This window comes from Sceloporus undulatus, chromosome 3, assembly GCF_019175285.1.
Source record: "Sceloporus undulatus isolate JIND9_A2432 ecotype Alabama chromosome 3, SceUnd_v1.1, whole genome shotgun sequence".
Taxonomy (NCBI): domain Eukaryota; kingdom Metazoa; phylum Chordata; class Lepidosauria; order Squamata; family Phrynosomatidae; genus Sceloporus; species Sceloporus undulatus.
This window is the reverse complement of record NC_056524.1, coordinates 272,901,171-272,928,463: the sequence shown is the minus strand read 5'-3', so window position 1 is coordinate 272,928,463 and position 27,293 is coordinate 272,901,171. Positions and strand designations below refer to the sequence as shown.

The window sequence follows — 27,293 nt, the reverse complement described above, 5'->3', positions numbered from 1 at the left end:
ATAGTCGTTAATACGGAAGGCTATGAAGAATATTTTATTCAAGACAATTTGAAAGAATCAACAGAAGTAATAGGACTATTTAGAGTTCAGTAGGGAAAATAGTAGATAATGTTAGAAATTAGTCAGTAATCAAGGAAGTTGGGAAGGAGGGAGGAGAACACTGTAATACTTACCGTATATTTCTATTTTAGATTATATTTGGTATATGGAATTTTTTTTATCTTTATTGTATGTTTTTAATATTTAATAAAATTTAAAAATTAAAAAAAAAACAAGACCTTTGACTTCCAATTTATATGCATTCAAATGGTTATACCCTATGCTTTTCGCTCCTCTGAAGGCCCTTCACTGCCCTTGAATAACCATTTAAAATAGTCAAAAGAGGGCAGATGCAAGAAATTCCACCTAAAATAATTTTACAAATATAGCCACATTATGGAGACATTGAAGTAAGAGAAGCAAAAAGAAATGTCCTGGTTGCTGTGTGCAAGGGCAAACCTAAAAGGCCATTGTTATAGCGCTTTAGAAATAAAGTTTAATAATAATAATAAGAATAATTGTTTGCTTTATGGAACCTGGCAACAGGGCAAGAGAGAGATTATCCTCCTAGAACGGTGAACAAGGATCCCACCACCAAGAAGGCCATGTCAAAAATCCTCACTTCCGCTGCCGGAGGGATGGTTAGTTTAGCACTGAATCAACCTACTTGTACACACTCACATTTGCACCAGTTCAAACCCACAAGAAGCATGCATTAACACCATGGGGGACTTCACTGCAGGTTTCTGGGAGACTTGCAGAATATGAGGATACTTTTTTAAAAAACCATATGAAAGACCCCAGAAAGCTCTGCTTCCTTGCTAGCCAACTGGAAATGGAAGGGCCTGGAAGCAGGTTCTTTTTTAAAATCTTGCACAGAGCAAGACTTACTTGCCAATGAGAGGGATGGCAAAGGAGGTGGCTGGCAGACGCTGGGAGATCAGCAGCAGGAAGACAGACTGAGCCAACAGGATGGAGATAGCCATGGTCACCTTCTCCCCACCTGGAAAGCAGAAAGATAGACAAGTGTGACACAGCCTACCCTACAAAGACCAGAGTCTCTGGTGTCTCAGAGCCAGTGAAGCTTCTGCCATTACCCAGTTGAGAAAAGGAATGGAGGAGTTAAAGGACAGTTCATCGGAGGGGGCTCACCAGTAATCCTGCTGCCACTCTCAATGGTGCAATAGAAGGATGCTACTACAGGAAAGGAGATTCCACCTAAACATTAGGAAGAACTTCCTAACAGAATTGTTTGACAGTAGGATACACTGCCCCAGAAATGTTGTGGAGTCTCTTTCTTTGGAGGTTTTTATACAAAGGCTGGATGGCCATCAGTTTGGAGTGCTTTGATTGTGGAATTGGACTGGAGGTAGGCTTGCCATTTGTCCCAGAAAACCTAGAGAATCGTGCATTGAAGGGACTAAAAAATATCCTGGCCAGCTGGACCACTTAAAGCAGTAAATTCCAGATTTGAATTTCATCACAGGCTAATGCATCGGTTAAAATTTAGCAGTGGCGATGAAGAAGTCATTCTCTGGTGGCAGCCTCTTCCTACCCTGCAGGCGCCAGTTGCAACTACACAGTGGTTGCATTGGTCCATTCCCTCCTCCCTGACAAGCCCTGAAGGCAGGCAAGGAAAAGAGGCAAACATCTTGTGTTGTGTTGTTGGCAGCTTGTGCCTAGGGCAAAGCAACACAGTGAAAGTTCATTTCCAAACAGTCATGAGAAAATCAACATGTGATTTGAAGGCACTTATGAAATTAAATGTAATGGCAGACTTCAACCCCATCCAGAGGTTTCTGGATTCACAATTTGATGTGTGGAAGTGTCAAATGGCAGGGGAGCTGGAGGCAATGCTGATGGGTGTGTGGCCCATGACCCCCACTTGGTACCAGTACTGAGCTTGAAACATAATGGTACAAAAAGTGCAGTGATTAATGTGTTGAATTTGCATAATCCGAATGTAGATTTGTAATATCCATAGTTGTAATACTTTGCATAACATGCAAATTAGATGCCTGGATATGAAGGACTGGAATATGGCAACTCTAACTGGATGGACCTTATGGTCTCTGCCAACAATGATTCAATGGAGTTTATCACATGTGAAATTTGAACTAAAATCCAAAGCAAATCTGAAGGGAAGGGGAAGCAGAGTCAAGCCCTCCCTTCATCCACCATCTTGAGGGAGAGAGAGGCAGGCTAGCTCCAACTGTCTGCCTGGAAGAAGCCAAGCCCTCCCTTTATCTTCCATCTTGAGGGAGAGAGAGGCAGGCTAGCAGGCAAGCTCCAACTGTCTGCCTGGAAGAAGAAGAGCCCTGCCTCCAGTCCACCTGCCTTGTTCCAGGCCTCAGAGGGAGAGAAGAATGCTGGACCTGATCCCCCCCCACCACCATTCCTTTCTCCTTTTGTGTCGTGTCTTTTAGATTGTAAGCCTGAGGGCAGGGAACTGTCTATTATCCCCTCTGTTGTAAACCGCTCGGATTCCCAGTGATTGGGCGGTATATAAATAAAACCTATTATTATTATTATTATTATTATTATTATTATTATTAATTCGAATCTAAGGCAATTCACAGGATTAATTATTTCACATGAAGAACAGAATTGTGGTCATTCCTGAGTCAAAGTGGAGTGAGAGCACTTTGAATTACCACACCGGTACATACCATGCGGATTCAACTATTCGAATTGAGACCCTTGCACATGCTCATTGGGGCCCTGAAGGCATCCTGAACCTTAGCACTTCTGGGGTGAAGAAGGGGGCCACTGCCTGGTTCCAGTTTCATGTGAATGCAACCCTCATGTGAATTGTTCCTGTCACCTCTCCCTCCAGCCTCCGATCGTCCCTTCCGTTGCTCCCATCTCAAGGCTATGGAATTCTGGGAGTTGAAGTTTGTTCTGGCGCCCTTGGCTCAAGCCTATGGATTTCTGGGAGTTGGAGTATGTTGTGGGGCCCAGAGCGGAGCAACAAACTCCAACTCCCAGAATTCCATAGCCTTGAGCCAAAGAAAGAGGTAACGCAGTGTCAAACCAGGTTATTCCTCTCCCTGCCACCTCTCCCCCAGCCTCCCATCACCCCCTCTGTGCCCCCCGTTCTTGAAGGAGCACCGGAAGCAAATGGAGCAAAATTGCAACGCTGCATCATGGGAAATTTGCCACCTTGGAGGTTTGGGGGGTGTACCAGAATGGAAGCAAAGTTGCATTCCACACCAGAACAATTTGGATTGAAAGTGAAGTGAGCTTGAAAACAATTTTTGTGAATTTGCTTGTTTCCGAATTCACAAAAATCAGGAGTCACTTTGGATTGACTTTGGATCTGCCTTGGAACGACCCCCCATAGAAAGCAATTGCGTGAGATAATACATCACGTTTTACGTGAATTCGCATGGTTGGACCAGGAGTGACTTCGGACTGGAGCTGCAAAACCCGTCGTGTGATATCGGCCTATGACACTGTTCAAATGGGGTCACTATAAATTGGAAACAACTTGTAGGCACACATCAACAACAAGGGAAAACTGGGAGGTAGTGCCCTAAACTGAAACAAGCAAGTGGGTGGACAAAACGTTTAGGGGGGATAAAAATAGAAAACGCAGCTATTTTATTAAAACAATATGTTGCACTAGAATGCTGAAAAGATATTAAAAGAAATTACAAAGCAAAGAGTATATGCTATCCTGAATACAAAAAGGCTTGTTCTGGCCTGTGAGCCATGCCCTAACAAACACAAGGCTAGTTTGACCAGTCAGTACTGGGCTAGGGAACTGCAAATCCCATAAGGAGGTATCAAGCACACAAAATACCAGTTCCTTTGTGCCTCTCAGAATGGAATTAAAAGAGAAAACACAGTATGTCCATTCGGTTGGGGAGTGCACAACAGAGACCAAATTAAAAGGGATAACACAGTATGTCCATTACAGTTAAGAAATACAAAGCAGAGACCAAACACGTTTCAACTGGAGCGTTTTCATCAGTGGTCATAGAAAACTAATATAGCAGCCTTGTAGGGTATATCATATGGTATATAGGGACATCCCGTCGCTGTAGGTAAGTTGTTGGTCCTCATAGACCTTATATCATGCCTAGGACTAGGATGTCCCACATGTAATTGCAAGCTTCAGCCCTTGTGGGGAGGAGCAGGCAAGGGACTTTGCTTACTGTCAGCAGGCAGGTAGAAGACCAGGATGGTCATGAAGGCAATGAGGATGCAGGGGGTGACAATGTTGATGATGTAGAAGAGGGGCTTCCGCTTGATGATGAGGTAGAAGGTGATGTCTTGGTGCTTGTTGCTGTCCCGAGGGAAACTTGGGTCAATGTTCTTGCGGGCTGGTCTGTGAATGATCTCCCATTCGCCATTCTCTGGGGATGAGCAAGACAAAAGAAGAGAAAGAAATCAATCAATCAATCAAGGAGTGCACTGAGCAATGGATAGGGATTGTCTCCATAGGGAAGAGCAAACAACGGTGTGGATCAATGGCTAATTTTTCTCCCAAACCAATGGGACCTGCACCCCTATTAAGAGCATTCCCCAATGCATTCTGTTTCCTCTTCAAAACAGTGGCAGAAAGTGAAGTGGTGTCACATCCAGTCACCATTTGGAGCAATGTCAAGTCGGGCAGGACATCAAGTTCAAAAATTCGGGTTTCCATAGTTAAAACATAGTAAACCTTTATTCAATAAGTATAGATCTAGTCCAGAGATAGATTCATAGAGATAGATTGTCAGGAGTTGCAAATGCACTTCTCCTTCCATAAAGTATTGGGATGCTTATGGGATGGGTTATAAAGTAGAGCAGCTACTCCAGAGACAGCCACAGATGGTGAAATAACTTTAGAGAGGAGGCAGGCATGATTCAAGCCTCTTCAAGGTAATTCCTGTGAGAAGAATTTGTCTGTTAGAAGAAAGAAGGGGCAGTATGTGAGTGAGAGGGGCAACTGTGTTTATTCATCATAATGAATGGGAATTGAAAATGTGTGCAGTTAAATTAGGCAAGGTTAACACTTGCTGTTTAGTTCTGATAATGAACATCCATTGTAGTACCCGGAACAATGGATGCAAGCTACAGGAAAAGAGATTCCACCTCAATATTAGGAAAACAGTAAGAGCTATTCAATAGTGGAAGATGCTCCTTAGAGATTGGTGGAGTCTCCTTCTTTGGAGGTCTTTAAACAGAGGCTGAATGGCCATCTGTTGGGGATGCTTTGATTGAGATTTCCTGCATGGGAGAATGGGGTTGGACTGGATGGCCCTTGGGGTCTCTTCCAACTTGAAGGCACACAATAACAACCCAAATCTTAAGCCACAACTCGGTCGTCTCCTTCCCCTCTGCTACCGGTGAAGCCTTCTGGGTCAATGACGATCCATTCCACCAGATAAGATTTGGAGGGCTTCTTTTCTTCCCCCTCCATTTGCTCCTCCAACTCTTTTTCTGTCTTGACCTCCAAGTTGATCTCGTTGGCATTGTACATCAAGGAGCTGGTAAAGGCAAACAGAAGTCCAATTATCAAAGATCACTGTTGCAAAGGCTGCTAAACATCCCTTTTCTCTCCCTAATGCATTCTAAACCACCTTTTAACAGACTTAAATTTAAAACTGATTGCCATTGAGAAAGCCCTTGGAAAGCAGTACTTTCCACATACAACACACTTTAAAAGCAAACAAGAGTCCAATACATAACACACTGACTACAGAAGAAAACAGTGGGAGCATGGCAGGTCGACTAAGCACATAACCTCCACTTGTCCAGATTTGGCAGAGACAGTCCTGATTATGCCTCTGCCATCCCACTTTTTCAGATGCTTTAAAATGTCCCAGTTCCTCTCTTCTCCTCCCCCTTTGTCTTCAACTTACTTCAGTTGCTAGAAAATGAACAAATGAGTTTATGCACAGCTCACTAAAAGGGAGAGGGCTGGGGGACGAGTCTTGCCATACTCACACCTGTCCACATGGGATGCATGATGCACAAGACAAAAATGCCCCCCTGCCCCCGTATGATCACTCCTGGCACAACCAGAAGAGAAATCATGTCACTTTCAGTTCTGGGAATCAGTACAACCATGTATGAGCAGATGTTGGGGAAGGATAGTAGGGAGTAAAGAGATTCAAACCAACATATTTTTGTGGTGGTTTGGGGTACAGGTGCTTGGTTTGGTTTGGCTGATCTTCTACAAAAAGAAATTGTGGGTCTGGAGGCTTCAGATGGCTCTTGGTGGGTGTTAGAAAGCAGGACTCCAAGTATAGCCTACATTTTCATCACCCCCCAAACTAAACAATCCACCCTTGCCTTATGTAAAGGATCCGTTCTGGACCACCCTCGTGTAAGGCAAATTGCATGTATTCTCAAGCCCCATTCATCTGAACAGGGCATGCCCCTGTGGCGCATGACATGGTGTGCACAGCACATGGCATGGGTGCACCCCCCATTCATTGTATTATGGCTTGCCATTCGCATGACCTCAAGTCCATGTATGGCGAGCCTGCGTATGGCGCAGGTGCACTGTATGCAGGCATTACTAACAGATCATCCTGGATGAGATGGATTTGTTTTTCATCAGCATAAGTCCCATTCACGTTGCTGTAACCTATTGTCTAAATTTGTGTGTAAGTCTACTTATACACCCTTCATCCACCATCTTGAGGGAGAGGAAGGCAGGCTAGCTCCAACAGGGATAGTCTGAAGATACAGCGTCCTCCCTCTGGTCCACCTGCCTTGGTCCAGGCCTCCGAGGGAGAGAAGAACTGCTGGACCTGATCCCTTCCTATAGTTTGTTTGGTATATAGTATGGAAGCTGTGATATTTTGTGGAATATACACAAGTGGTTACCTGGGTTTAACAAATAGATACATAAAGTGTTGATTAGACTGATCATTATCTAGGTAGACAAATAGGTGCTATTTCATATGTTTAAAACAAATTGTTTATTGCATAGGTTAAGACATGAGAGCACTTGAAATAACTGGGCCTGGTAAAGGAATGTGGGGAAGTGCTCTGCATTTCTAAAAGCTGCAAGGACTAAGGATGGCAGTTAGCACAACTAAACTAAGCCTTAGTTTTTTGTGGGGTTTTTGGGCTATGTGGCCATGTTCTAGAAGAGTTTATTCCTGACGTTTCGCCAGCATCTGTGGCTGGCATCTTCAGGAAATGATTCTCTGAAGATGCCACCCACAGCTGCTGGTGAAACGTCTGGAATAAGCTCTTCTAGAACATGGCCACATAGCCCAAAAAACCCACAAAAAAAAACAACCTATGGATGCCAGCCATGCAAGCCTTCGACTTCATAAACTAAGCCTTCTTGGGAAAACAGAAAATGCAAGCTTTGAGAACAATATAAAGGCTATAATGGAACAATAAAATGGTATGACATAATGGATGTAATGTACAGCAGTATGTTGGCATTGTAGGCGATCTCAAAATGGCTTTCAAACATTTTTATTAGATGTATGTGTGCCCTTGCTTCTTCAGTTCTGTCCAAAGATGCCTTACTGCTGACCTCTAATTCTTTATGACTCTGGCAATAAACCGCTTTCAGATCATCCACAGAAGCCTGACTGACTGTGTCTGCGGGGAGAGTTCATCCAGTTCTGAGAAAAGGATGCAAAGGATGAAGCAAAGGAAAAGGAATTCTGAGAATTTGGGGACCCAACTGCAGAGATATAGCTCCACAAGTTTGGCATTTTCTCACTTGAACTTCAAGGTGCAATTCTGCCAGTCAAACGGAAAGAAGTCGACGTTGATGGGACAGGCGCTACGGAAGATGGCAGGCGGGAGCCAATACACCGAACCGTCCATGGACAGCAGTATGTTGGCATTGTAGGTGATCTCAAAATTACCATCATTGCTGAGAAAAAAAAGAAAGACATCTTGGTTGAGGGTGGAATCGTTCCTTCCGGCGAAGCAGTGTTCAGCACAAAAAAATCTCATCCTATTTACTACAGATAGGCCTTCTCTTTTTCCAGAAAGGGAAGCATGGCTCGCATAGACAGGCTGACCAGATGTCATAACCACAAAGGAAGGTGATGCACCGCAAAATGTAGGACATCAAGCAAAATGTAGGGTATTACAAAATAAAAGCTAAAAACATGAATGTAACGATAAATTAATTTCATCTTGTTTTTTACTGGTATATTACATACACTATATTTTATTATGTACTCAACCATATTTTTCTGATGAATTTATCTTTGTTAAAATGCCTTCTTGTTGGCTTGAAAGGTACTTATAGAACTCTGAACAAAACAAATGCTTAAAATTGTACTTTACAAGCATACAACAACCCAGATCCTCCTTTTCTTTTCACAACTCCATCAGAAAAAAGAAACAAAACTGCCACATGGTCAGTGACAGTCCTCTCTGCTGACCTTTACAGCAGCCAGGGCAGTGACAAATCTGTGACACAAGGACAGGTTTTATGGCTCAAAACAGAAGATGTTTTGCCATTCCTCCTAGACCTTCCGACATACGGTTGAAATGTAGGACATGTCTGGGAAAAGGAGGACCTCTGGTCACGCTGGACATAGACCTCCCTCTCTTGAATGCAAAACAATCTCAGATGATGACTGTGATTGAGAAAATGGGGAGGTACACTCCAAGCCTAGCCTTGGTCCACCCCAAATCGTACAGCCACCCTATATTATTATTCTTATTATTATTCTTATTAATCCACCTCTGCCCATGGATTGAGGTGGGGAACAGCAACAATTAACAGATGAACATTAGTTAAAAGATATTGGTTAAAATACCTGTCAATTAAAAGAACAAACAAGATATACACATATTAAAACAATCCACATCTAAAATTCATCATTTAAAATTCACGATTTAAAATCATCTGAATATACTGCTGGAAGAGATTGGTCTTTAATGCTGCTTTGGATTTGGATGGTGTATTCAGCTGTCAAATCTCTTCCAGCAGGACATTCCACAGTCCAGGGGTGGCTGAAGAAAAAGTCCTCTCGCTGATAGTCACCAACGTAGTCCTGGCTGACCGGAGTAAATGTCCACCAAAGCACCTGAGAGCAAGGGGCGGATTATATGTCTTAGGTCTAGGCAATTTGACAGTCTATGGGATTCTACAGACCGCCCCAAAGGGGCAGCAGGGTGCCACTCCTTTCCTAGCCGGATGATGCTGCGGCGCCAATCTAGCCTTCTGAGGGCGCAAAAAGGAGCCATTAAAAAGCTGCTCTTTTTTGCGCCCTCAAAAGAGAGCCAAAGCCACAGCAGCACAGCTATATGGTGCTCCTTTGGCACTGTGTCATGTTGTTGTTGTTGTTGTTGTTGTTGTTGTTGTTGTTGTTGTTATTATTATTATTATTATTATATACCTACCATGGCTATATGGCTCTCCTTCAGTGCTGCATCATGTGGAGGCACATCATGGCACCACGCACTGTGTGGAGTGGTGCACGGCTATATGGTACTCCTTTGGCACTGCATCATGTGGACGCAGTGCTGGAGGTGCACCATGACACCACATGCCTTGTGGAGTGGTGTGCAGCATTATGGCACCCTGAGGCATGCATCATCTGGACTTGATGCTCCCACTCCGCCCCAATGCCAGCCTTTATGGCCAGTCTGTCAAGGCTATATATATCCCTGTATGAGCCTACCTGGGCCCTGAGATCCTCAGGGGAGGCCCTTCTTTCAGTCCTGCCCTCTTCACAGGGACAACTAGTGGGGATGCAAGGCAGGGCCTTCTCAGTGGGTGCCCCTAGGCTCTGGGCTGTTGGCAGGGGGCCCAGTGGGAGGCACTGTAAACAAGGACCCATTGTCACTCTAGAAGGCTCCGGATCTTCTGGGAAAATCCAGAGGAAAAGGTGACTTTTCAGAAACCATGCTAAGGGTGGTATACCACAGGTTCAGTGCTGCACTGGCTGTACATTGTCCAAACAGCTTTTATCAGAACCGCACAATGGGCCCTGCATTGTCTGCAATATAGATGCAGCCAGAGCCAAGTGTTGATAAAGGCACAAGAACAGTGTCAGTAAAACAATGGGCAATGATAGCCACAAGGTTGTGAGATCAATACCAGCCAGGGGCTCTGGGTCAACTCAGCCTGGCATCCTTCTATAGGCTGCTAAATTGAGTACCCAACTTGTTTACCTTACACAAGTTTACCTTACACAGTGTTAACCGCTTAGTACATTGGTAAGCGGTACAGAAATGTACATGCTATGCTATTGCTACTTGCTATTGATAGGAATAACTGTGCTGAACTTTACTTGTTCTCCAGGACTATTTGAGGCAGCCATAGCATGTCTGGTGGGAGACGGAGGACCTCGATGTTACCAAATTCTGTCTGGTTCCACTGCAGCCTGTAGTCAGTCCAGCCCTAAGAGAAGTCAGAAATGTAGAGGTTCACCAGGTTTGCAGGGAGCTTGAGTGTTGGACTAGAAAACTGTGAGACTAGGATTCGAATCCCCACTCAGGCTTTGGAGACCCACTGAGTGACTATGGGCAAATCACACTCTCTCATCCTCGAAGGCAAGGACAAACCCCCTCTGAACCAATTCTGCCAAGAAAACCTATGATAGGCTCATATTGGGGTTGCCATAAGTCAGAAGCGACTTGAAGGCACACAACAATGACAAACCTGGTTAGTACCATCCCAGGTGCTGAGATTTCATAGACAAAACCTGAGACCAAGGGAAAGCCCTGGATGACCATACAAGAGGCGTCCTCTAGTGATGTCACAGGGGGAATCCCTGATGATGTCATTAAGCATGAGACATTAAGCATCAAGCACAGTTTTGCAGAATATGGGAAACTTTTGTTTTATATGACAACAGCTGCTAGAATATTGTACGGATCTAAATGGAAAAAGAAAGAATGTCTGAATGTAAAGGAATGGATCATAAAGTTATATGATTATATGGAGATGGAAAAATTGACTCATCTGAGAAAAAATAAATAATTGGATAGCTTTAAGACAGATCGGGAACCATTGATTCATTTTTTTTTAAAATGGGGTACACGTTTGGTTATTGGTTTGGAATGAAGGAAATATTAGGTGCAAAGAATGAAAGATGGATTAGAAAAGAACATTGAGGTGTTTGAAATAAAAGGATTAAAAGAAGATCCATAAATATGGAGTCAACAGAAGATGCTGAAGTTAAGTAAAGCAAAGTACAATCATTCAAAAAGAGAATAGGAAGGAAAAAGTGTGTTAATGTTTTGTATTGTTTTAAATTGTGTTTGTTGTGTTGTGATATTTGTTATGTAAAATACTGCAATGTAATATAAATGTTATAGTATATAATCAGTTGTTGTTTTGCTTTTTTACTTTAAGGAGAACAATTTTTAAAAAAGTCTGACAAAGAATATGCACATACATTTCAAGACAGTGCTCTCACTGTGAGATTCCTCCCCTTTGGCCTGAGCACCAGAGAAGTAAGGTTAAACCTTAAAATTTGGGAAGCCTGAGAATATATGTTCAGATTTTCTCTCTCTCTCTCTCTCTCTCTCTCTCTCTCTCTCAGCTATGGCTGCATCTGCACTGCAGAAATAATCCAGTTTGACACCACTTTAACTGCCATGGTTCAACTCTGTGGAATTCTGGGAACTGGAGTTTTGCGAGACATTTAGCCATCTCTGTCAGAGAGCTCTGGTGCCACAACAAACTACAAATCCCGCAGGATGAAGTCATGACAGTTAAAGTGGTGTCAACCCGCTTTAATTCTGCAGTGCGGATACACCCTCAGTGGCTTAGGGACGACTAATTATTCTACTCACATGTTCAATCCAGACATTAGTGGTGAGAGTTTCTTCAGCTTCTTTCTGTAAGAGCACAAAAGGAAGAACAGTCAGGCCCAAAGTAATGACCAATCCAATATATGCTTTGCACCAGAAAGGGTACCATGATGCATGCAGAGGAGTGGCATGCCTGTTGTTTCGAGGATCTTCGGTGTTTTGGAACTGGGATGAAGGTGGCTGCCCATCTACTAGATTGCAACTCCCATACACTTACTCATACTTGTCCATTTACTAATCTGTGGCAACAGTGAGCAACTGTTTTGGAGCCTGGCCACATGGACGGTGCACAGACTGCCAAAAAATGCCTCCTCCCACCTCCAAAAAGAAAAACCTAGAATTTGCTGGACTTTCTCTTCTGGTTTCTAAAAAACAGACACAGCATTCATAAAACGTTGAATATACAAGGGCAACGGTGTGCAACCAATTTGAAAAGTAAATGTATTTCTTTTGCCTTCTATGCCGTCTTTCTCCCAGAAAGGGACCTGAGGCGGCTCACAAATAAAGCTCTGAAAAACTGAAAAAATTTACAACAATTTTTAAAAAACACACAATTAAAACTGTCTAACGAAAAAGAGTGTAAAATGACATAAACATACAGAAGTTGAAAACATAACTAAAGCACACACTCTGTATAAAGGCCTCTCTGACCATGATTGTAACTCCTAGCAAAGCAATAACAATAGAGACAAGAGACATTTACACATGTATTAAACAGCAATAGAGTTCTAGTTGTAAATTCCCCTATGGAAGCCATTGGATGGCTTTTCTGATGTGGAATCTCTGTATTCAAGAATCAGTGTTATGCATGTGGTGCCATCACTCGCTGCACATTGTGCATAGATTGCAATGGCACATGCAGATGCACATGGCACATGGTACGTTGTGCATGCAGATGTGCAGTTGCATGCGTGCATTTGGTTGCACATGGCGTTATGCAACATCACAATTCAGCAGTGGAGTGCTATTGTGCAACTGTGGCATGATTCCAAGAATATAACATTACAATCTTTCTTAAGAACTCGGCTTCTGTCTCTCTTTTCCATTGGTTCTGTGGATGGCCTCACCAGGGAAACAAGGTTGGAGAGGGTCAGTGCCAGCTTGATGGAGACGCTCTCCTCCTTGGACATCACAGGCCGCAGATTCTTGTCGTAGCCTTTCTCCTTGAAAAGGTAGTGGATGAGTTTCTCCTCCATGTTTCTACCAAGGGTACCTGAAGGGGCAGGAGAAGATGGTGGTTGGACAAAGTAGCTGGCTCTCTGTGGAAAGTAATCTCCAGGCACTGGCCAAAAACACTGATCCTTCTAAGAATGCTTTGTACTGAAATTTAAATTACTCAAGAATGATAGCATGGAAAATGTGAGTGGGTACTAATGAGGGCAGCCAGACCTCTCTACCTTTAACAGCATTTGGAAGTAACTAGTTACACATGAAAAATGTGTTGTTGTTGCAAGCTGCCCTTGAGTCAACCTCCCCTCATGGCGACCCTGTGCATGAGACATCTTCCAATAATTAATTCTTTCTCCTAAGAAAGTGTTAGTAGGCTGCATTATGGCTGGCATTCTATTAGGGACATAAACATATTGCACCTGCTAATGTCCTTTTCGGGGCACTGTGGAGGTTGGCATCCCCTCCTTCCCCTACAGACCTGCCATACAGACTCAGAAGACCCCCCCCCATTTGCACACATGCAGCATTTCTGTGCCTCATGCAGAAGAGCAGGATCACAGAGGTGTTTGGCTATGTCTCTGTAGCCAAATATGAAATGATTACAGCAGCACTAAGATCCACCAGGATACTATGGAGACATTCCAGAGTCAGGGGGTAGCCATTGAGAAGGCCCTGTCTCCTGCATTCCCACCAAATGTATACATGAAGATGGTGGGACAGAGAGAAGATCTCCCCAGACAATCTCAGAGCATGGCCAGGTTTGTATAGGAAGACAAATTTGATTTCAGTCTGGTAGAAGGAAAGGCAAGGAAGGAAAATAATACACCCAGCTGGTCTGCCCATTAGTGGTAGTGGACCAGATTGGTGGTTAGTCATGCATCTTGACTGTTGTGTTTACTCAGTGAAGTTTAATCTGAATTTTAGAGGAGCCATGCAAGGTCCAAACCTACTGGGGGATTGGGTTCAGTGCCTTGAACTTTTGAACTGAAAGCCAGAGTGGATTCATCACACAACAGCTGGCTTTGGGAAATTGTTCGCAGCCGTGATCACTGTGAGGAAGAGAAGGGAAAGGAGAGGAGCAGAATCACATCCACTCACACCATGTGACTACCTGAGAAGTGGAACTGCAAAGGAAGAGACCTATCGCACTGAGGCAATAAAAGAATAGCAGTGAGATTGAGAGCCCATTGACTGGATTTGCCTCTCAATGAAAAGGGGTACTGGAGCAGTGTTCCCCAAACTGTTAAGGGATTTTGGACTTCAGCTCCCAGCATCCCAGACTGTGTGCCAACATGGCTGAGGCTTCTGGGAGCTCAGGCCCAAAATCTCGTAAAGGGCACCATTTGGGGACCATTGCACTAGAGTAACAGATGGAAGGCAAGGCAGCAACAAGGTGGACATGCCATCATGTGATAAGCCAAAAATGCTTTTATTCTTTTAAAATTCCACTTCTCTAGCTTCATGTGACAATGTTCTTAGGCTGTCCTGTAGCTATGACTTAGAAAGAGCTTCAAGAATAACCAATTGGGCTCATGCCAGTTAGTTAATTTTTGTTTGGGGTGAAATTTGAACCAAGCGCTTCCTGGTCACAGCAATGTTTCTTAGCTGCTGCGCTAAGAATATTCCAGAGAATGCTGCAATACACAACACTGCACATCGCTTATACACTCTTGACATCAGGATTTCCAGACTGAAAACTGGAGAGTGCACCTGTACCTTTAATGGTTCAGCACGTTTGTCACGCAACCAACTAACAACAACAACAACAACAAAACCTGCTGAAAGTCCCATTTCTCAACAACTATTAAAGGTACAGGAGCCCTCTGTGGTTTTCACACTGGCAACCCTATCACACAGACCCCGCGAAGGCACAGTTGTACTGTACTGTACTATGAAGCTATGTTCCTGCCCATCTATGGGATTAATCTTGAACCTGATCCCAGAACCTACCTTTTCTTTCTCAGTGCCTGAACTCCACTGGGGAACATTAAAAGTAAGACAAGAAGGAGAGTAATTCATCTGAGCTTGTGCAGAGTGACCACAACTCATCCATCCCCAGAGCATCTGACCATAAGGATGTTTCCATGTTCAAGAAAATGCAATTTAGGACGGCCCATTCCAGAGGACCTCTGAGTCCACTAGCCCATGTCCAACCTCAGATCTTTCATCTTCTGAAACTAGCTTCTTGCCAACAGATGTCCTCCCAGTCAGCCCAAACCTTTCACTCCCCAGAGGGTGAGGTGCTGCCTTACCTGGAAGGGCCACAGCCCAGAGGAAAGCCATGCACAGCAGTGGCCTGTCCATGTTGCCAGCGACCTGGCTGTCTGCGCACTGTCTCTGCCCAGCTTCCTTCTGACGTCTCGGTGTGTCGGACGTCCGAACTGGGACTGTGCCTGAGGAATGTGAATGGACAGTGGCAGCTGGCAGCCTGGGTGGGCAGGGGAGGGAGAAAGGAGCAACCCAGCTGGGAAACAGGAGCCGACCATCTTATCCCTTCCTTCCCCTCTTTGGAGCCAAGAGACAGGAGTCCTGCCTGGAGTAAATCAAGGAGCTGGTGAGCAGGGGACAAAGTGAAGAGCTTCTGGGGCAGACTGCAGACCACTTGACAAACCAATGCTTGGAAAAGTGACTTTTCTGGACCACAGCTCTTGGAATCTCCCCAGCCAGCATGGCCACTGGCTTCAGCCCTTCCTGCTGAATTCCCTAGCCATTCCCTTCTCTTAGAGGACACAGCAGCATGTGTTCAGTGATCCATAGTGCATCTCCTAAATTAACTCGCTGCCCTCCAAATGGTGGAGGACGCTTCCAGCACTGAAGAGATGTGCGGGTGGCATCCAGTTGATGCCATTTGGTATTTTAGTGTTGTGTGTCTTCAAGTAGTTTCGGACTAATACTGACCCTAAGGTGAATATAACATGGGGGTTTGTTGGCAAGCTTTGTCCAGAAGGGGGTTGTCCTTGCCTTCCTCTGCGGCTGAGAGTGCAGGGATTTGAATCCTGATCTCCAATTGTAGTCCAACACTCAAACCACTATATACCATGCTGGCTCATGTGGAGTTTTACACACACATACATTTCCATACAAGTACAGCTGTACTGTTTTGGCTGTGGTGTCACATTGATGTTCATTTCACCATTGCTTGGACATTGTTCTGCAGGTGTAACCATTGCGCAAGGAGCTGCAAACTTCATTTCTAAGGTACAAGGTCAACATCTTAAGCTTCTTATTATGGAAATCAATGCCTGTGGAATGTAGGCGGGGATGTTGTGTGCCTTCAGATCATTTCTGACTTATGGCTACCCTAAGGCAGAGCTGTTATGGGGGTTTTTTGGGCAAGATTTGTTCAGAGGAGGTTTGCCATTGCTTTCCCCTGAGGCTGAGAGTGTGTGACTTGCTGAAGGTCAACCAGTGAGTTTCATGACTCAATAGGAGATCAAACCCTGGCCTCCAGAGTCAGAAGTCAACACTCAAACCACTATGCCGCACTGAAAATTGGCCCTAAAAATGTGTGTCTTGCATATCTGGAAAGCCTGGAGAAAAGAGTTCTGGCCTTAAAAGCACCTTTACAGTTTGGGGCTTATTCTGCATAAAATTCAGCATGATTTGGGGGGAGGGTGCAGAAAAATGCATTTTTTGCACAGGGAACAGCCCTTCTTGCACAGAAAATAATACTTCTGCAAAGAGCCTAATATTTCCTGTCCAGAAAATGCTGTTTTTTGCACAGAGCAATTCCTGGCTTGCAAACGATCTTCAAAAACTGCATAGTGTTGGGAGATTCTTTTGCAGTGGAAAGTTAATTCTTAACATTACTCATTACTTTCTTTGAGAATGCAATTAGAGTGCAGCTTCTTGTTGTTAGCTACCCTCAAGTCAACTTGGACCCATGGTCACTCTCTGGATGAGACAACACCAAGGCCCCCTATCTTCTAGTCTTTGGCGCTTATCAGACGGGGGTCTTTGCAGCTCAGATCTGGGGCATCTGCGGATTGGGCCATTCGCATTCACGTGATAACGAGATTGTATTTTCATACCTGGTAGCTTTAAATGTGAGCCCCTTCTGTGGGACTTGCGAACTGAATCCTTACTGGCTCCTCATTTTGGTGCGTTTTGGCGAGTGTGCTAAATAAGGGGATTGACGCGATTCGCATTGGGGCTCTGTTCGATCTCACTGCGAAGTGGTCTGGTGTGGAATCCCAATTTGCTTGTGCTCCTGAACACCATCGCAAGACCCCCGGGTTGCAAATCTCCCATGATGCCCTGCTGCAATTTGCCCCATTTTCTTCAGGTGGCTCTTTTCGCTTTCAGGGCAACTGGGGCTCATTGGAGCTCTCTCTCTCTGCTTCCCTCCTCTTCCCCGCTGAAACTTTGGCAGAACAACCTGGCCAGCAGCGCTCGCTCTCTCTCTCTCTCTCTCTCTCTCTCTCTCTCTCTCTCTCTCTCTCCCACACACATATCCCTGGCAGCCAAATTCAAAAGGATCAGAACCCCATCCATTTCATCCACATGTACATCTATCCTCCTGTCAATCTATACACACACACACCAGAGCTCTCTGGCAGAGAAGGCTCAATGTCTATGGACACTACAGTTCCCAGAATTCCATAGCACTGAGCCAGGAGAGTTAAACTCGAGTTAAACTGGATTATCTCCCCAATGTGGATGCAACCTAAGAGAAGGCTGAATGACAGGAGGATGGATGTAGATATATATAGATATAGATATATCTCTTTAAGGGCTTTTGGACTTCCGCTCCCAGAATCCCAGGATATTGGCCAACATGGCTGAGGCTTCTGGGAGTTGAAGTCCAGGATCCTTTAAAGGGCACAGTTTGGGGACCACTGGGATGGATGTAGATGTGGATGAATTGGATCGGGGCTCTGACACGGAGGACCCTTTGAATTTGGCTGCCAGGGAAGGGAAACTGGAAGGGAGGAAGAAAAAAGGGGGAGCTGTCATTCAGGTGAGGCTAGCATTCGCATGAAAGTGGAGCCAGGCTCCCTTCTTAGCCCTGAAAGTGCAAAGGTTCAGGATGCCTTCAGGGCCCCACTGGGCATGCGCAAGGGTCCCAGTTCGAATCGTTGAATCCCCCATGGTATGCACCGGTGTGGAAATACAATTTGCACTCACTCCACTTTGCCTGAATCTGCATCACGTGACTTCCTTCGATTCGATTCTCCCTCAGTTCGGAAGGGCAACGGAAGGGCAACCAGGTATGAAAAAACAATCTCGTTATCACATGAATGCAAATTGCCCGATCCGCAGACACCCCAGATCTGAGCTGCAAAGACCCCGTCTGATAAACACCTTAGAATCCTAGAGTTGGAAGAGACCCCAAGGGCCATCCAGTCCAACCCCATTCTGCCAAAGCATCCCCACTGACAGATAGCCATCCAGTCTCTATTTAAAGACCTCCAAAAAAGGAAGCTCCAAGACTCTCCAATGGAGTGTGTTCCACTGTCGAACAGCCCTTACAGTCAAGAAGTTCCTCCTAATGTTGAGCTGGAATCTCTTTTCTTGGAGCTTGCATCCCTTGTTCTGGGTTCCATTCTCTAAGTAGCAGAAAGCAAGCTTGCTCCTTCCTCAATGTGACACCCCTTCAAATATTTAAGAGGGCTATCATATCACCTCTTTACCATCGCTTCTCCAGTTTGCTCTTCTTAGGTTCTGCAAATTCAGTCCTGTGACCTCCCTGGTTGAAACTATCCATCTGACCTTTGGTCTTCCTCTTTTCCTGCTGCCCTCCACCTTTCTTAGCATTCTTGTCCTTTCTAATGAGTTGTGCTTTCTCATGACAGCTACACTGTAGAAATGATGCAGTGTGACATCACTTTAAGTGCCATGGCTCCATCCTATGGGATGTATTTATTATTATTATTAGTAGTAGTAGTATTAAGCTTTATTTATATAGCACTGTAAATTTACACAGCACTGTACATACAATCTTTTAATTAGACGGTTCCCTGCCCTCAGGCTTACAATCTAAGAAGACATGACACAAAAGGGGAAGGGAGTGGAGGATGGAGCCAGATGCCTTCTGGGAAGGGCTCAGTTCCTTTGGGGAAGCCTGATGGGATTGGCCCACCCCAATCCCATCAGGATTGGGGTGTATAGATGTATAGTCTTACAAGGTCTTTAGCCTTCTCGACCAAAGATAACTGGTGCCTCGCCAAACTCCAAATCCTAGGATTCTGTAGATGGAGCAATGGCAGTTAAGATGATGCCACACTGCATTATTTCTAGAGTGCAGATGCACCCAAAGTGAAGAAATACATCCCGCATGTAGCTCTAATGTAACTTCTAATGTAAGAACTGCTGATGGCTCTCACCTCCTGCAGCCTTCCCAGCTTGAGTGATCCGCACCCTGGCGATTATGCAGCAAGTGAGAGCCTGCCTGCCTGCCTTGGAAATGCTTTTCTTGAGGTGGCAACAGGGTCAACTCTGCTAGCACTGTAGGTTGTAGGAGTGCATGGATTTAGAGTCGTCACACCAAACAACTGTTGCCTCTCTGAAGCAGCTTTGTGGCAGCGTGCCGGTCTGCTTCATCTGTCAAAGCTCCCCTGACAGTTGCTTCCTGTCCAGTGGAATTGATCCTTAAGCAACAGGTTTGCACAGCTGCTGCCAGCAAAGGGATGTATGTACACACACACACACACACACACACACACACACACACACTGTGATTTTGAGTACAGGCAGACAGGCAGATTGCTGAGTTTCTTCAGCAATTGTTCTAAGTCTCTGCTATTTTCTTATTTCTAAAGGGAAAGAGACCTCTGAAGCTTTAACTGCTTCCAGACACCTTTAAAAGAAATCCCTACAAACATAATTACCACAAAATATATTTTCTTTATTTACAAATAAATACATCTTGCTTTGTACAAATAAATATTTTCCGTAACTCAACATCTTAAGCCACCCATGCTTGTAGTATGCAGGCCCCGCAGAGGCATTTCTGGAAGAAGGAATCCCTATGTCCTTAAAACAAAACGTTGTGGATTTAGGGAAGAAGAGAAGAAACAATGGTGAAATTGGGTGGGATTAGGTGCTGAGTTAACCCAGCTACAGACTGTGAGATGGCGTTGGACAAAAAGGGTGGCAGCTATGCTTTAGGCCAGTAATTCACAAACTTTGGTCCTCCAGATGTTTTGGACTTTAGCTCCCAAAATTCCCAACTGTCTGCTAAGCTGGCTGGGGCTTCTGGGAACTGAAGTCCAAAACACCTGGAGGACCAAAGTTTGGGAACCAGGTGGCCAGACACACAGAAGAGAGGAAGGGCTACCTCTTAGCAACCATAGCCAAGTATGTTTCTAATTCAGGCAGTAGTCTGGGAGATAGGGCTGCTAGGCTGCTGCTCACCATCTTTGTTGTGATGGTGGTTGTGGTGGTGGTTGTGTGCCTTCAAGTCATTCCCAACTTATGGCAACCCTAAGGCAAACCTATCATGGGGTTCTCCTGGCAAGATTTGTTCAGAGGAGGTTGGCTGTTGCCTTCCCCTGAGGCTAAAAGCATGTGACTTGACCAAGATCATCCAGTGAGTTCATGAAAGAGCAGGGAATTGAACCCTGGTCTCAAGAGTTGTACAACACTCAAACGACTATAGTTTTTTCTGGGTTTTTCAGGCTCTGTGGCCATGTTCTAGAAGAGTTTTTTCCTGACATTTTGCCAGCATCTGTGGCTGCCATCTTCAGAGAATGCTTTGCCTGGAAAAAGTTGGGTCTGTATATACTGTGTGAGCCTGGGAATGCAGTAGGGATTTGCATGTGTCTTGTTCTGTGCTGATAGCCGGCCTCAGGCTGGGAGGCTAATACAAAAGAGCATTAATGTCTGCTAATTGGTGATCAATTATCTGCTGGGAAGCCCCTGACTCTGAATGGTTTCTCATTTGCATTTGCTGAGTCCTTATTTTGCTATTCCTCAGGACTGGTAGCCAAATTTTGTTCACTTTAAGAGTTTCTTCTTTCTGGTTGAAATTGTCCAGGTGTTTGTGGATCTCAATGGCTTCCCTGTGCATCCTGACATGGAAGTGGTTGGCATGGTCCAGAACTTCAGTGTTTTCAAACAGTATTTTATGCCCAGGATGGTTTCTGGCATGTTCTGCTCCTGCTGATTTTTCTGGCTGACACAGTCTGCAGTGTCTCTCGTGTTCCTTGATTCTGGTTTGCACACTGCGTTTGGTGGTCCCTATGGAGACTTGTCCGCAGCTGCATGGTATGCGCTAATCTCCTGTGGCTGTAAAAGGGTCTCTCTGGTCCTTGGCTGAGCAAAGCATTTGCTGGATTTTCTTCATCGGTTTGTAAACCATTTGCAGGTTGTGCTTCCTCACCACTTTGCCTATTCTGTCTGTGACTCCTTTGATGTATGGTAACACTCCCAAACCTGATGTAAACGTCATTCACCTGTGCTCTGATCACTGGCAGAAAAAGGCCTTTTCTGGGCCTTAAATAACCCAAAGAAGGCAAAAAACATGGTGGAATTGCAAGGGTTGTGTGGGGTGTTTAGGGACAAAGCTACTTCAATTCTTTCCAGGGATGCATGCCAGAATGTGGCCAAGGTTACCTGGATGGATAGTGTGGCCCCAAACCCCAATAGTTGTCCACCCCAATGGAGGTGGCTAGCTGATGTGTTCCCACTTCTTCAGTTCCTGCATCCAGGCTTTGGTCCATGTGGGAGCCCAGCCCCAGATACCCTCAAGCTAAGTGGGTGCTACACCATTCTGCCTTTAGTCTTTCTCTTGACCGGGTGTCCCGCTGGTTCATCATCCCCAAGGAGTGGCCAGGTTAGGTCTTCAGACTCTCCAGAGCCAGAGCAATGAGTCCAGGCATGCTGCGATAGAGTGAGTCATTCTCCAGTCCTACTAGACCAGTAAAGGCGGTCACTTTGTGTCCAATGGTGGCTCGGACCCGTGCTTGGTACAGGCCCTTGGCATTCTTGGAGGCCAAGTCCACAAGGACCTGAGAGGAAAAGAAAATGGTGAGCCAGGAAAGGAGACTCAAAGACACCCACATCGTGGAGGGAAGGTAGTAAAAAAGTGAGGGGAAAATGATAGAAGGTGATCGGTAGAATGAAGCTCTTTGTCCATCCTTCAGCGGCTGTTTATTTCTTCTGCTACTGGAGACCCCCTGTTCCCAGTATACAAATTATATTGATGGGTCTTGGTAGGACTAGATCTCAAAACATAAGGTATTGGCATCATCAGACTTCTGCTGATGGAAGAAGCCTAAATCCAGTCTCTATAGCTCTCTGGCTGTGCTTCTTCCTTCCTTCTGTCCTTCCTTGGTTTGTTAGTTCCCTCGTTCCTTCCCTTTATTTATTTGCTGGATTTTTATTCCACCTTTCTCCCAAAAATGGAACTCAAGGCAGTTCACATTAAAACTGATTTAAAAAAAAATATCTAGGAATCTAGGTTGGCTGCATTCAAAGCCATAGCCATAGTCTGGAAAATCAGTATGCAAAGGGATCTTGTAGCACCTTTGAGATTAACTGAAAGAAAATTTCTGGTAGCATGAGCTTTTGTAGACTTGAGCCATCTTCCTCAGATGCATGAGGTCATGTATCACCTCATGCATCTGATGAAGTAGCTTCAAGCTTATGCTACCAGCTTCTTTCTGACATTTCATCCCAAAGGTGCTACAAGATCTGTTTGCATGTTGGTTGGCTGCAGCCTAACACAAATCAACTTAATAGAGTGATGCAACAGCAAAAAAAAGGATCAATGAGGTCCTGAGCTGTTTTAGCTGAACTACAGTGTTGAGCTCAATGGATGCAATAGTCCTACCATATTCTGCACTGATCAGATCATCTCACCCAGACTACTGTGTTTAAGAATTATACTGGCAAGGAGAAGGGTGACCAAGCAAGTAAAAGGTCTGGAAACCAAACCCTATGAGAAACAAGCAAGGGAGTTGGTTATCTGTGAAAGCTGAACTGAGCTTGCTTTCGCTTCTCCAGCAAGTCTGATATGGACCAATCGATCAGAGTTACAGGAAGGGAGATTTCAACTAATCGTTAGGAAGAGTAAAAGTTGTTTAACAGTGAACTTTCTTTTCTTCAGCAACTAGCCAATTGCCTAAAGCATGCCTGAATAGAAATGCCTTTCCTTAATTGGTCCAATGACTATGGTGGGGTTGGGCAAACTGAAGCTCTGTGCTTGCAGACGCCTGCTTTTGTGGCCTCCAGCCCATCTAGACTCTCTGGACTGCTCATTTTCTAGCCAAGAATAAGGATGAATTGTCTCTCTTGGAAGCTATGACAGTAAGAAAGGCAAGGACAGATATCATCCTTATCTCTTCTTCCTCTGCTGTAGTTTGTCAAGCTCTGTCTTTGGGATTTGCCATTTGGGCCCAGAAGGAGAGGCAAGGGAGTAGGCAGTGGCAGGAACAGCAAAGAGAAGAAGAGGGGTCAACTCAGAACAATTTGCCCAAAGGCCCCAAAATCTGGAGCCAGCATGGCAGTAAAATCCTATTGCCAGTACTAGGAGAGACCAATAATACAATACATTTAAGCAGACACAAAGAGCCTCTCTATCAGCACTGAGAATGTGTGCTGCTTTATTTTTTAAGAATGAAGCACTGCTCTATCCTCTCCCCTCTTTGTTTTCCCCTTGTGCAAATGGTCTTCATCTGTATTGTGCACTTTGGCGTCAGGATTTGGGTTTTCTCTGGCACAGCCTCTGGGAATGGCAGAATACAATCTGCACATTGAGTTTCCCTTATCCAGAACTCTAGGATATAAAATATGTAAAAATCCAAAATTGTCCACATGGGTGGCTGAGATAGTGTGGTTCGACAGACTGCACAGAAAGGGTGGGCTGGAGGTGCCCGTTTTTGGTCCTGAGGGACACCGCAACAGCCAAACCACTTGCCTTCCTCCGTACCAAAAAGAACCTGCTAAAACTCTGCTAAAAAGAACCCATGGCAATGCCATGAGCACGCCATTGGTGTACTGTTGCATGTCAATGACATGAGCGTGGCACTACAATGTGTGGATGTGGCACCGTGACATGAGGATGTTGCGCCACGCGTGCATCATCATCTGGATGGGGCTGTGGGTGGTAAAGCTCAGGAGCATGCGGTCACTCCACAATCCCGAGCCCTAAAATCAGCCCCATACTTCTGCTTTCTGGCAGTCTGTACCAGGCCTGTGACACCTTTGCTTTCTGATGGTTCAGTGTACACAAATTTGTTTCAAATATGTATTGTGTATAAAATTACCTTTGGGCTATGTGCAGAAAGTATACACGAAAAATAAATGAATTTCACGTTTAGGTCCCATCTAAATTGGGCATCGGGGGCATTGTGCTCCAGTGGTTCCGATTCTACCTCTCAGGCAGATTCCAGATGGTGCAGTTGGGGGACACTTGCTCCTCTAAGAGGGAACTGACATCTGGTGTCCCTCAGGGAGCTTTTTTGTCCCCCACTTTGTTTAACATTTACATGGAACCGCTGGGAGAGATCATCCGGAGACACAGGGCGCGGTGTTATCAATACGCTGATGACACCCAAATATGCTTCTCTGTGTCTCCGACTGATGCAGTGACTAAGGATGGCGTCTCTCCTCTGAATGCCTGCCTGGAGTCGGTAATGGGCTGGATGAAGGAAAACAAACTCAGACTGAATCCAGAGAAAACAGAATTACTGGTGATAGGTTCCGCAAGCCCAGGGAAGGAAATTTGCCAATCTGTCCTGGACGGGGTCACACTTCCCCTGAAGGACAAAGTTTGCAGTTTAGGAGTACTTCTGGATTCGTCCCTGCAGTTGACATCTCAAGTAGATGCGACGGCCAGAAGTGCTTGCTATCAACTTCGGTTGATACACCAACTGCGACCCTACCTGGGCCAAAGGGACCTTGAAACCATGGTACACGCTCTGGTAACCTCTCGTCTAGATTTCTGTAATGCGCTCTACATGGGGCTACCCTTGTATCAAGTCCGGAAGCTTCAGTTAGTACAAAATATGGCAGCCAGACTGGTCATCAGTGCATCTAGGTTTGACCATATAAAACCTAAACTGAAAGCTCTTCACTGGCTGCCTATTCGCTTCCGAGTGCAATACAAGGTGTTGGTTATCACCTATAAAGCCCTACATGGCTTGGGCCCGAGTTACTTGAGGGATCGCATCTCCCCATATGATCCGCCCCGCACACTCAGAGCATCTGGTAAGAACTTATTGGAAACACCATCTTCCAAATATGTTTCCTCATCTCAAAGGGCCTTTACAATAATGGCCCCGCAGATCTGGAATAGTCTTCCTGAGGAGCTCTGTCTCATGACCCCCTTGGAAACATTTTAAAAAAGACTTAAAACTGTACTCTTTTGTCAAGCTTTCCCCCCCCCCCCGAGGAGTGAAGACCAATATGCCTGTTGACAATGATATTCTGTCTTGCCCCTGGCTGCTGATGCTGATGGGTTGTTGTATTGTATTGCATAATGTAATATTGATGTAATATTTTTGTGCCTTTTTAAAGAGTGTTGTATGTATTGATTTTAGTAGTGTGTAACCCCGCTTCGATCATATATTATTATTATTATTATTATTATTAATTATTATTATCTTAAGTATATGAAAATGTTCAAAAATCAAAAAACCTCTAAAATCCCAAACACTTCTAGTCCCAAGCATTTTGGATATGGGAAGCTCAACCTGTATCTTCCCTATAACGTAAACCACCGCTACTCAAAGTGATGGGAAATGAACTAGTGCTATCCACAAGCCATCAGCTTTTGGTCCATGAAGAATTTCCAAGAAAGAAACAGTTATCAGTAATGGGTACAATATGGTTTCCTCACCTCCTGGAAGGACATAGAGAGATCCTGCTGAGGCACTTGCAGAATCCAGTGGTACAAGTCACGGACGGAAGTGACATGCTGGGCAGATCCATTCAAGCCCTGGCAGCGGGAGCCTGTAGCAGGAATGGAGGGTAGGGCTGGAGAAGGACAAGTATTGGAAGAGATAAGGGGTGAATCCTTGGAACAGAGGAAAAGATTTGAACTGGAGGACTTGTAGCAGTCTGTTCCAAGGGACCAGTGGTGCATCATTTCCATTCCATGTAGAGAACTTGGAACAACTGGATCTTATTACAACATCAGTGATGGGACAGTGTAACTGAGGAAGTGTAGTGGGCTGTAGGGCACATCTCAGGGAATACAGTACAAACATTTAGCTACCAGCATCTTCTGCAGTTCCCTAACCTTTGAGAAGCTTCTACCTGAGCAACTGCCTCATTCTGTTGTATTTTGTTGTTGTGACCCTAAGGTCATTGGGGTTTCTTGGCAAGATTTGTTCAAAGGAGGTTTATCATTGCCTTCCACTGAGGCTGAGAGAGTGTGAGTTGCCCAGTGGATCTCAAACTGGGGCGGGTTATAGACAGCCGCTTTGAGGCAGTCTGCCGCCGCCGCCTTTTGCTCAGTAAGGGAGCCGTCGCAGCCACACCGCGCGGTTCCCTTACGGAGTAAAAAAGAAGCTCCAAAATGGAGCTTCTTTCTGCGGCGCCTCTGTGACGTTGCGAGGCGCCAGGGGCGCATTCGCGACGTCACAGGCGCCGCGACACGTTCGGACGCACAGCGTCCGATACGTAAAGATGGCACCAGCTGTGTGGAACGGCCGGCGCCATATTGTATGGACAGAGTCTGTATTAGACCCAGGGGCGTCTAGAAGAGACGCTCCTTTTTTAAAATGGGACGTCCTGCGGACGTCCCAAGTGCCGGTCTGTAACCGGCCAATGAATCAGATCCTGGCCTCCAGAGCCGTAGTCCAACACTCAAAACACTATGTTATGCTGCCTCTTGTTCTGCTGCCATATATGTGTGTGTTTTTAATACTCTCTAAATGCAACCAAAGCATTAGGGATATCATGTAGCTTGGACCTCAACAGACCACCTTAACCCAGGAAAAGCCGAGAGTGAACACTGAGAATGTTTTAAAGCTGCACTGGCCTTCTGTACACAATGGGAAACAACGGCAGTGCATTCAGGTATATGTGTTTGTGAGCCCATTTACCAAGGAACCTGAGTGTAAGACCCAGCTAGTGGGGGACTGGCATGATTCAGTCAAAAGGAGCCAGAAAATGGTTTGTTGTTGTTGCTGTTGCTGTTGTTGTTTACACATTGCAAACTGCTTAGGGAGTGCTTAAGTGCACTGATAAATGGTATAGAAATGCATTTGTTATTGCTACTTGCTATGGATAACTGCCCTTGAGTTGGTCCCAACTCATGGTGATGCTGTGGATAAGACACCTCCAAGAACCCCTGTCCTCCACTGCTTTGCTCAAGTCATGCAAATTCATACCCTTAATAGAGTCCATCCATCTAGCATGTGGTCTTCCTCTCTATTTACTACCCT

The 27,293-nt window shown here is 45.1% G+C and overlaps 2 protein-coding genes across 2 annotated transcripts in view; both read right to left on the bottom strand.

The window, feature by feature from the left end:
• The window catches only part of CHRND (cholinergic receptor nicotinic delta subunit), a 29,003-nt gene extending 13,660 nt beyond the window's left edge, over nt 1–15,343 (bottom strand). Inside the window, exons 1-8 of the mRNA XM_042460700.1 lie at nt 15,210–15,343; nt 12,855–13,000; nt 11,770–11,814; nt 10,260–10,369; nt 7,724–7,879; nt 5,374–5,516; nt 4,200–4,400; nt 931–1,042 (exon numbers count right to left, since the gene is read on the bottom strand). Of these exons, the coding sequence (XP_042316634.1) occupies nt 931–1,042; nt 4,200–4,400; nt 5,374–5,516; nt 7,724–7,879; nt 10,260–10,369; nt 11,770–11,814; nt 12,855–13,000; nt 15,210–15,261 (965 nt within the window). The 5' untranslated portion in view covers nt 15,262–15,343. The remainder of the gene's footprint in view (nt 1–930; nt 1,043–4,199; nt 4,401–5,373; nt 5,517–7,723; nt 7,880–10,259; nt 10,370–11,769; nt 11,815–12,854; nt 13,001–15,209) is intronic.
• Nucleotides 15,344–21,108: 5,765 nt separating this feature from the next.
• PRSS56 (serine protease 56) overlaps nt 21,109–27,293 on the bottom strand; it is a 43,006-nt gene continuing 36,821 nt past the window's right edge. Inside the window, exons 16-17 of the mRNA XM_042460698.1 lie at nt 25,742–25,878; nt 21,109–21,908 (exon numbers count right to left, since the gene is read on the bottom strand). Coding sequence (XP_042316632.1) covers nt 21,735–21,908; nt 25,742–25,878 — 311 coding nt within the window. The 3' untranslated portion in view covers nt 21,109–21,734. The remainder of the gene's footprint in view (nt 21,909–25,741; nt 25,879–27,293) is intronic.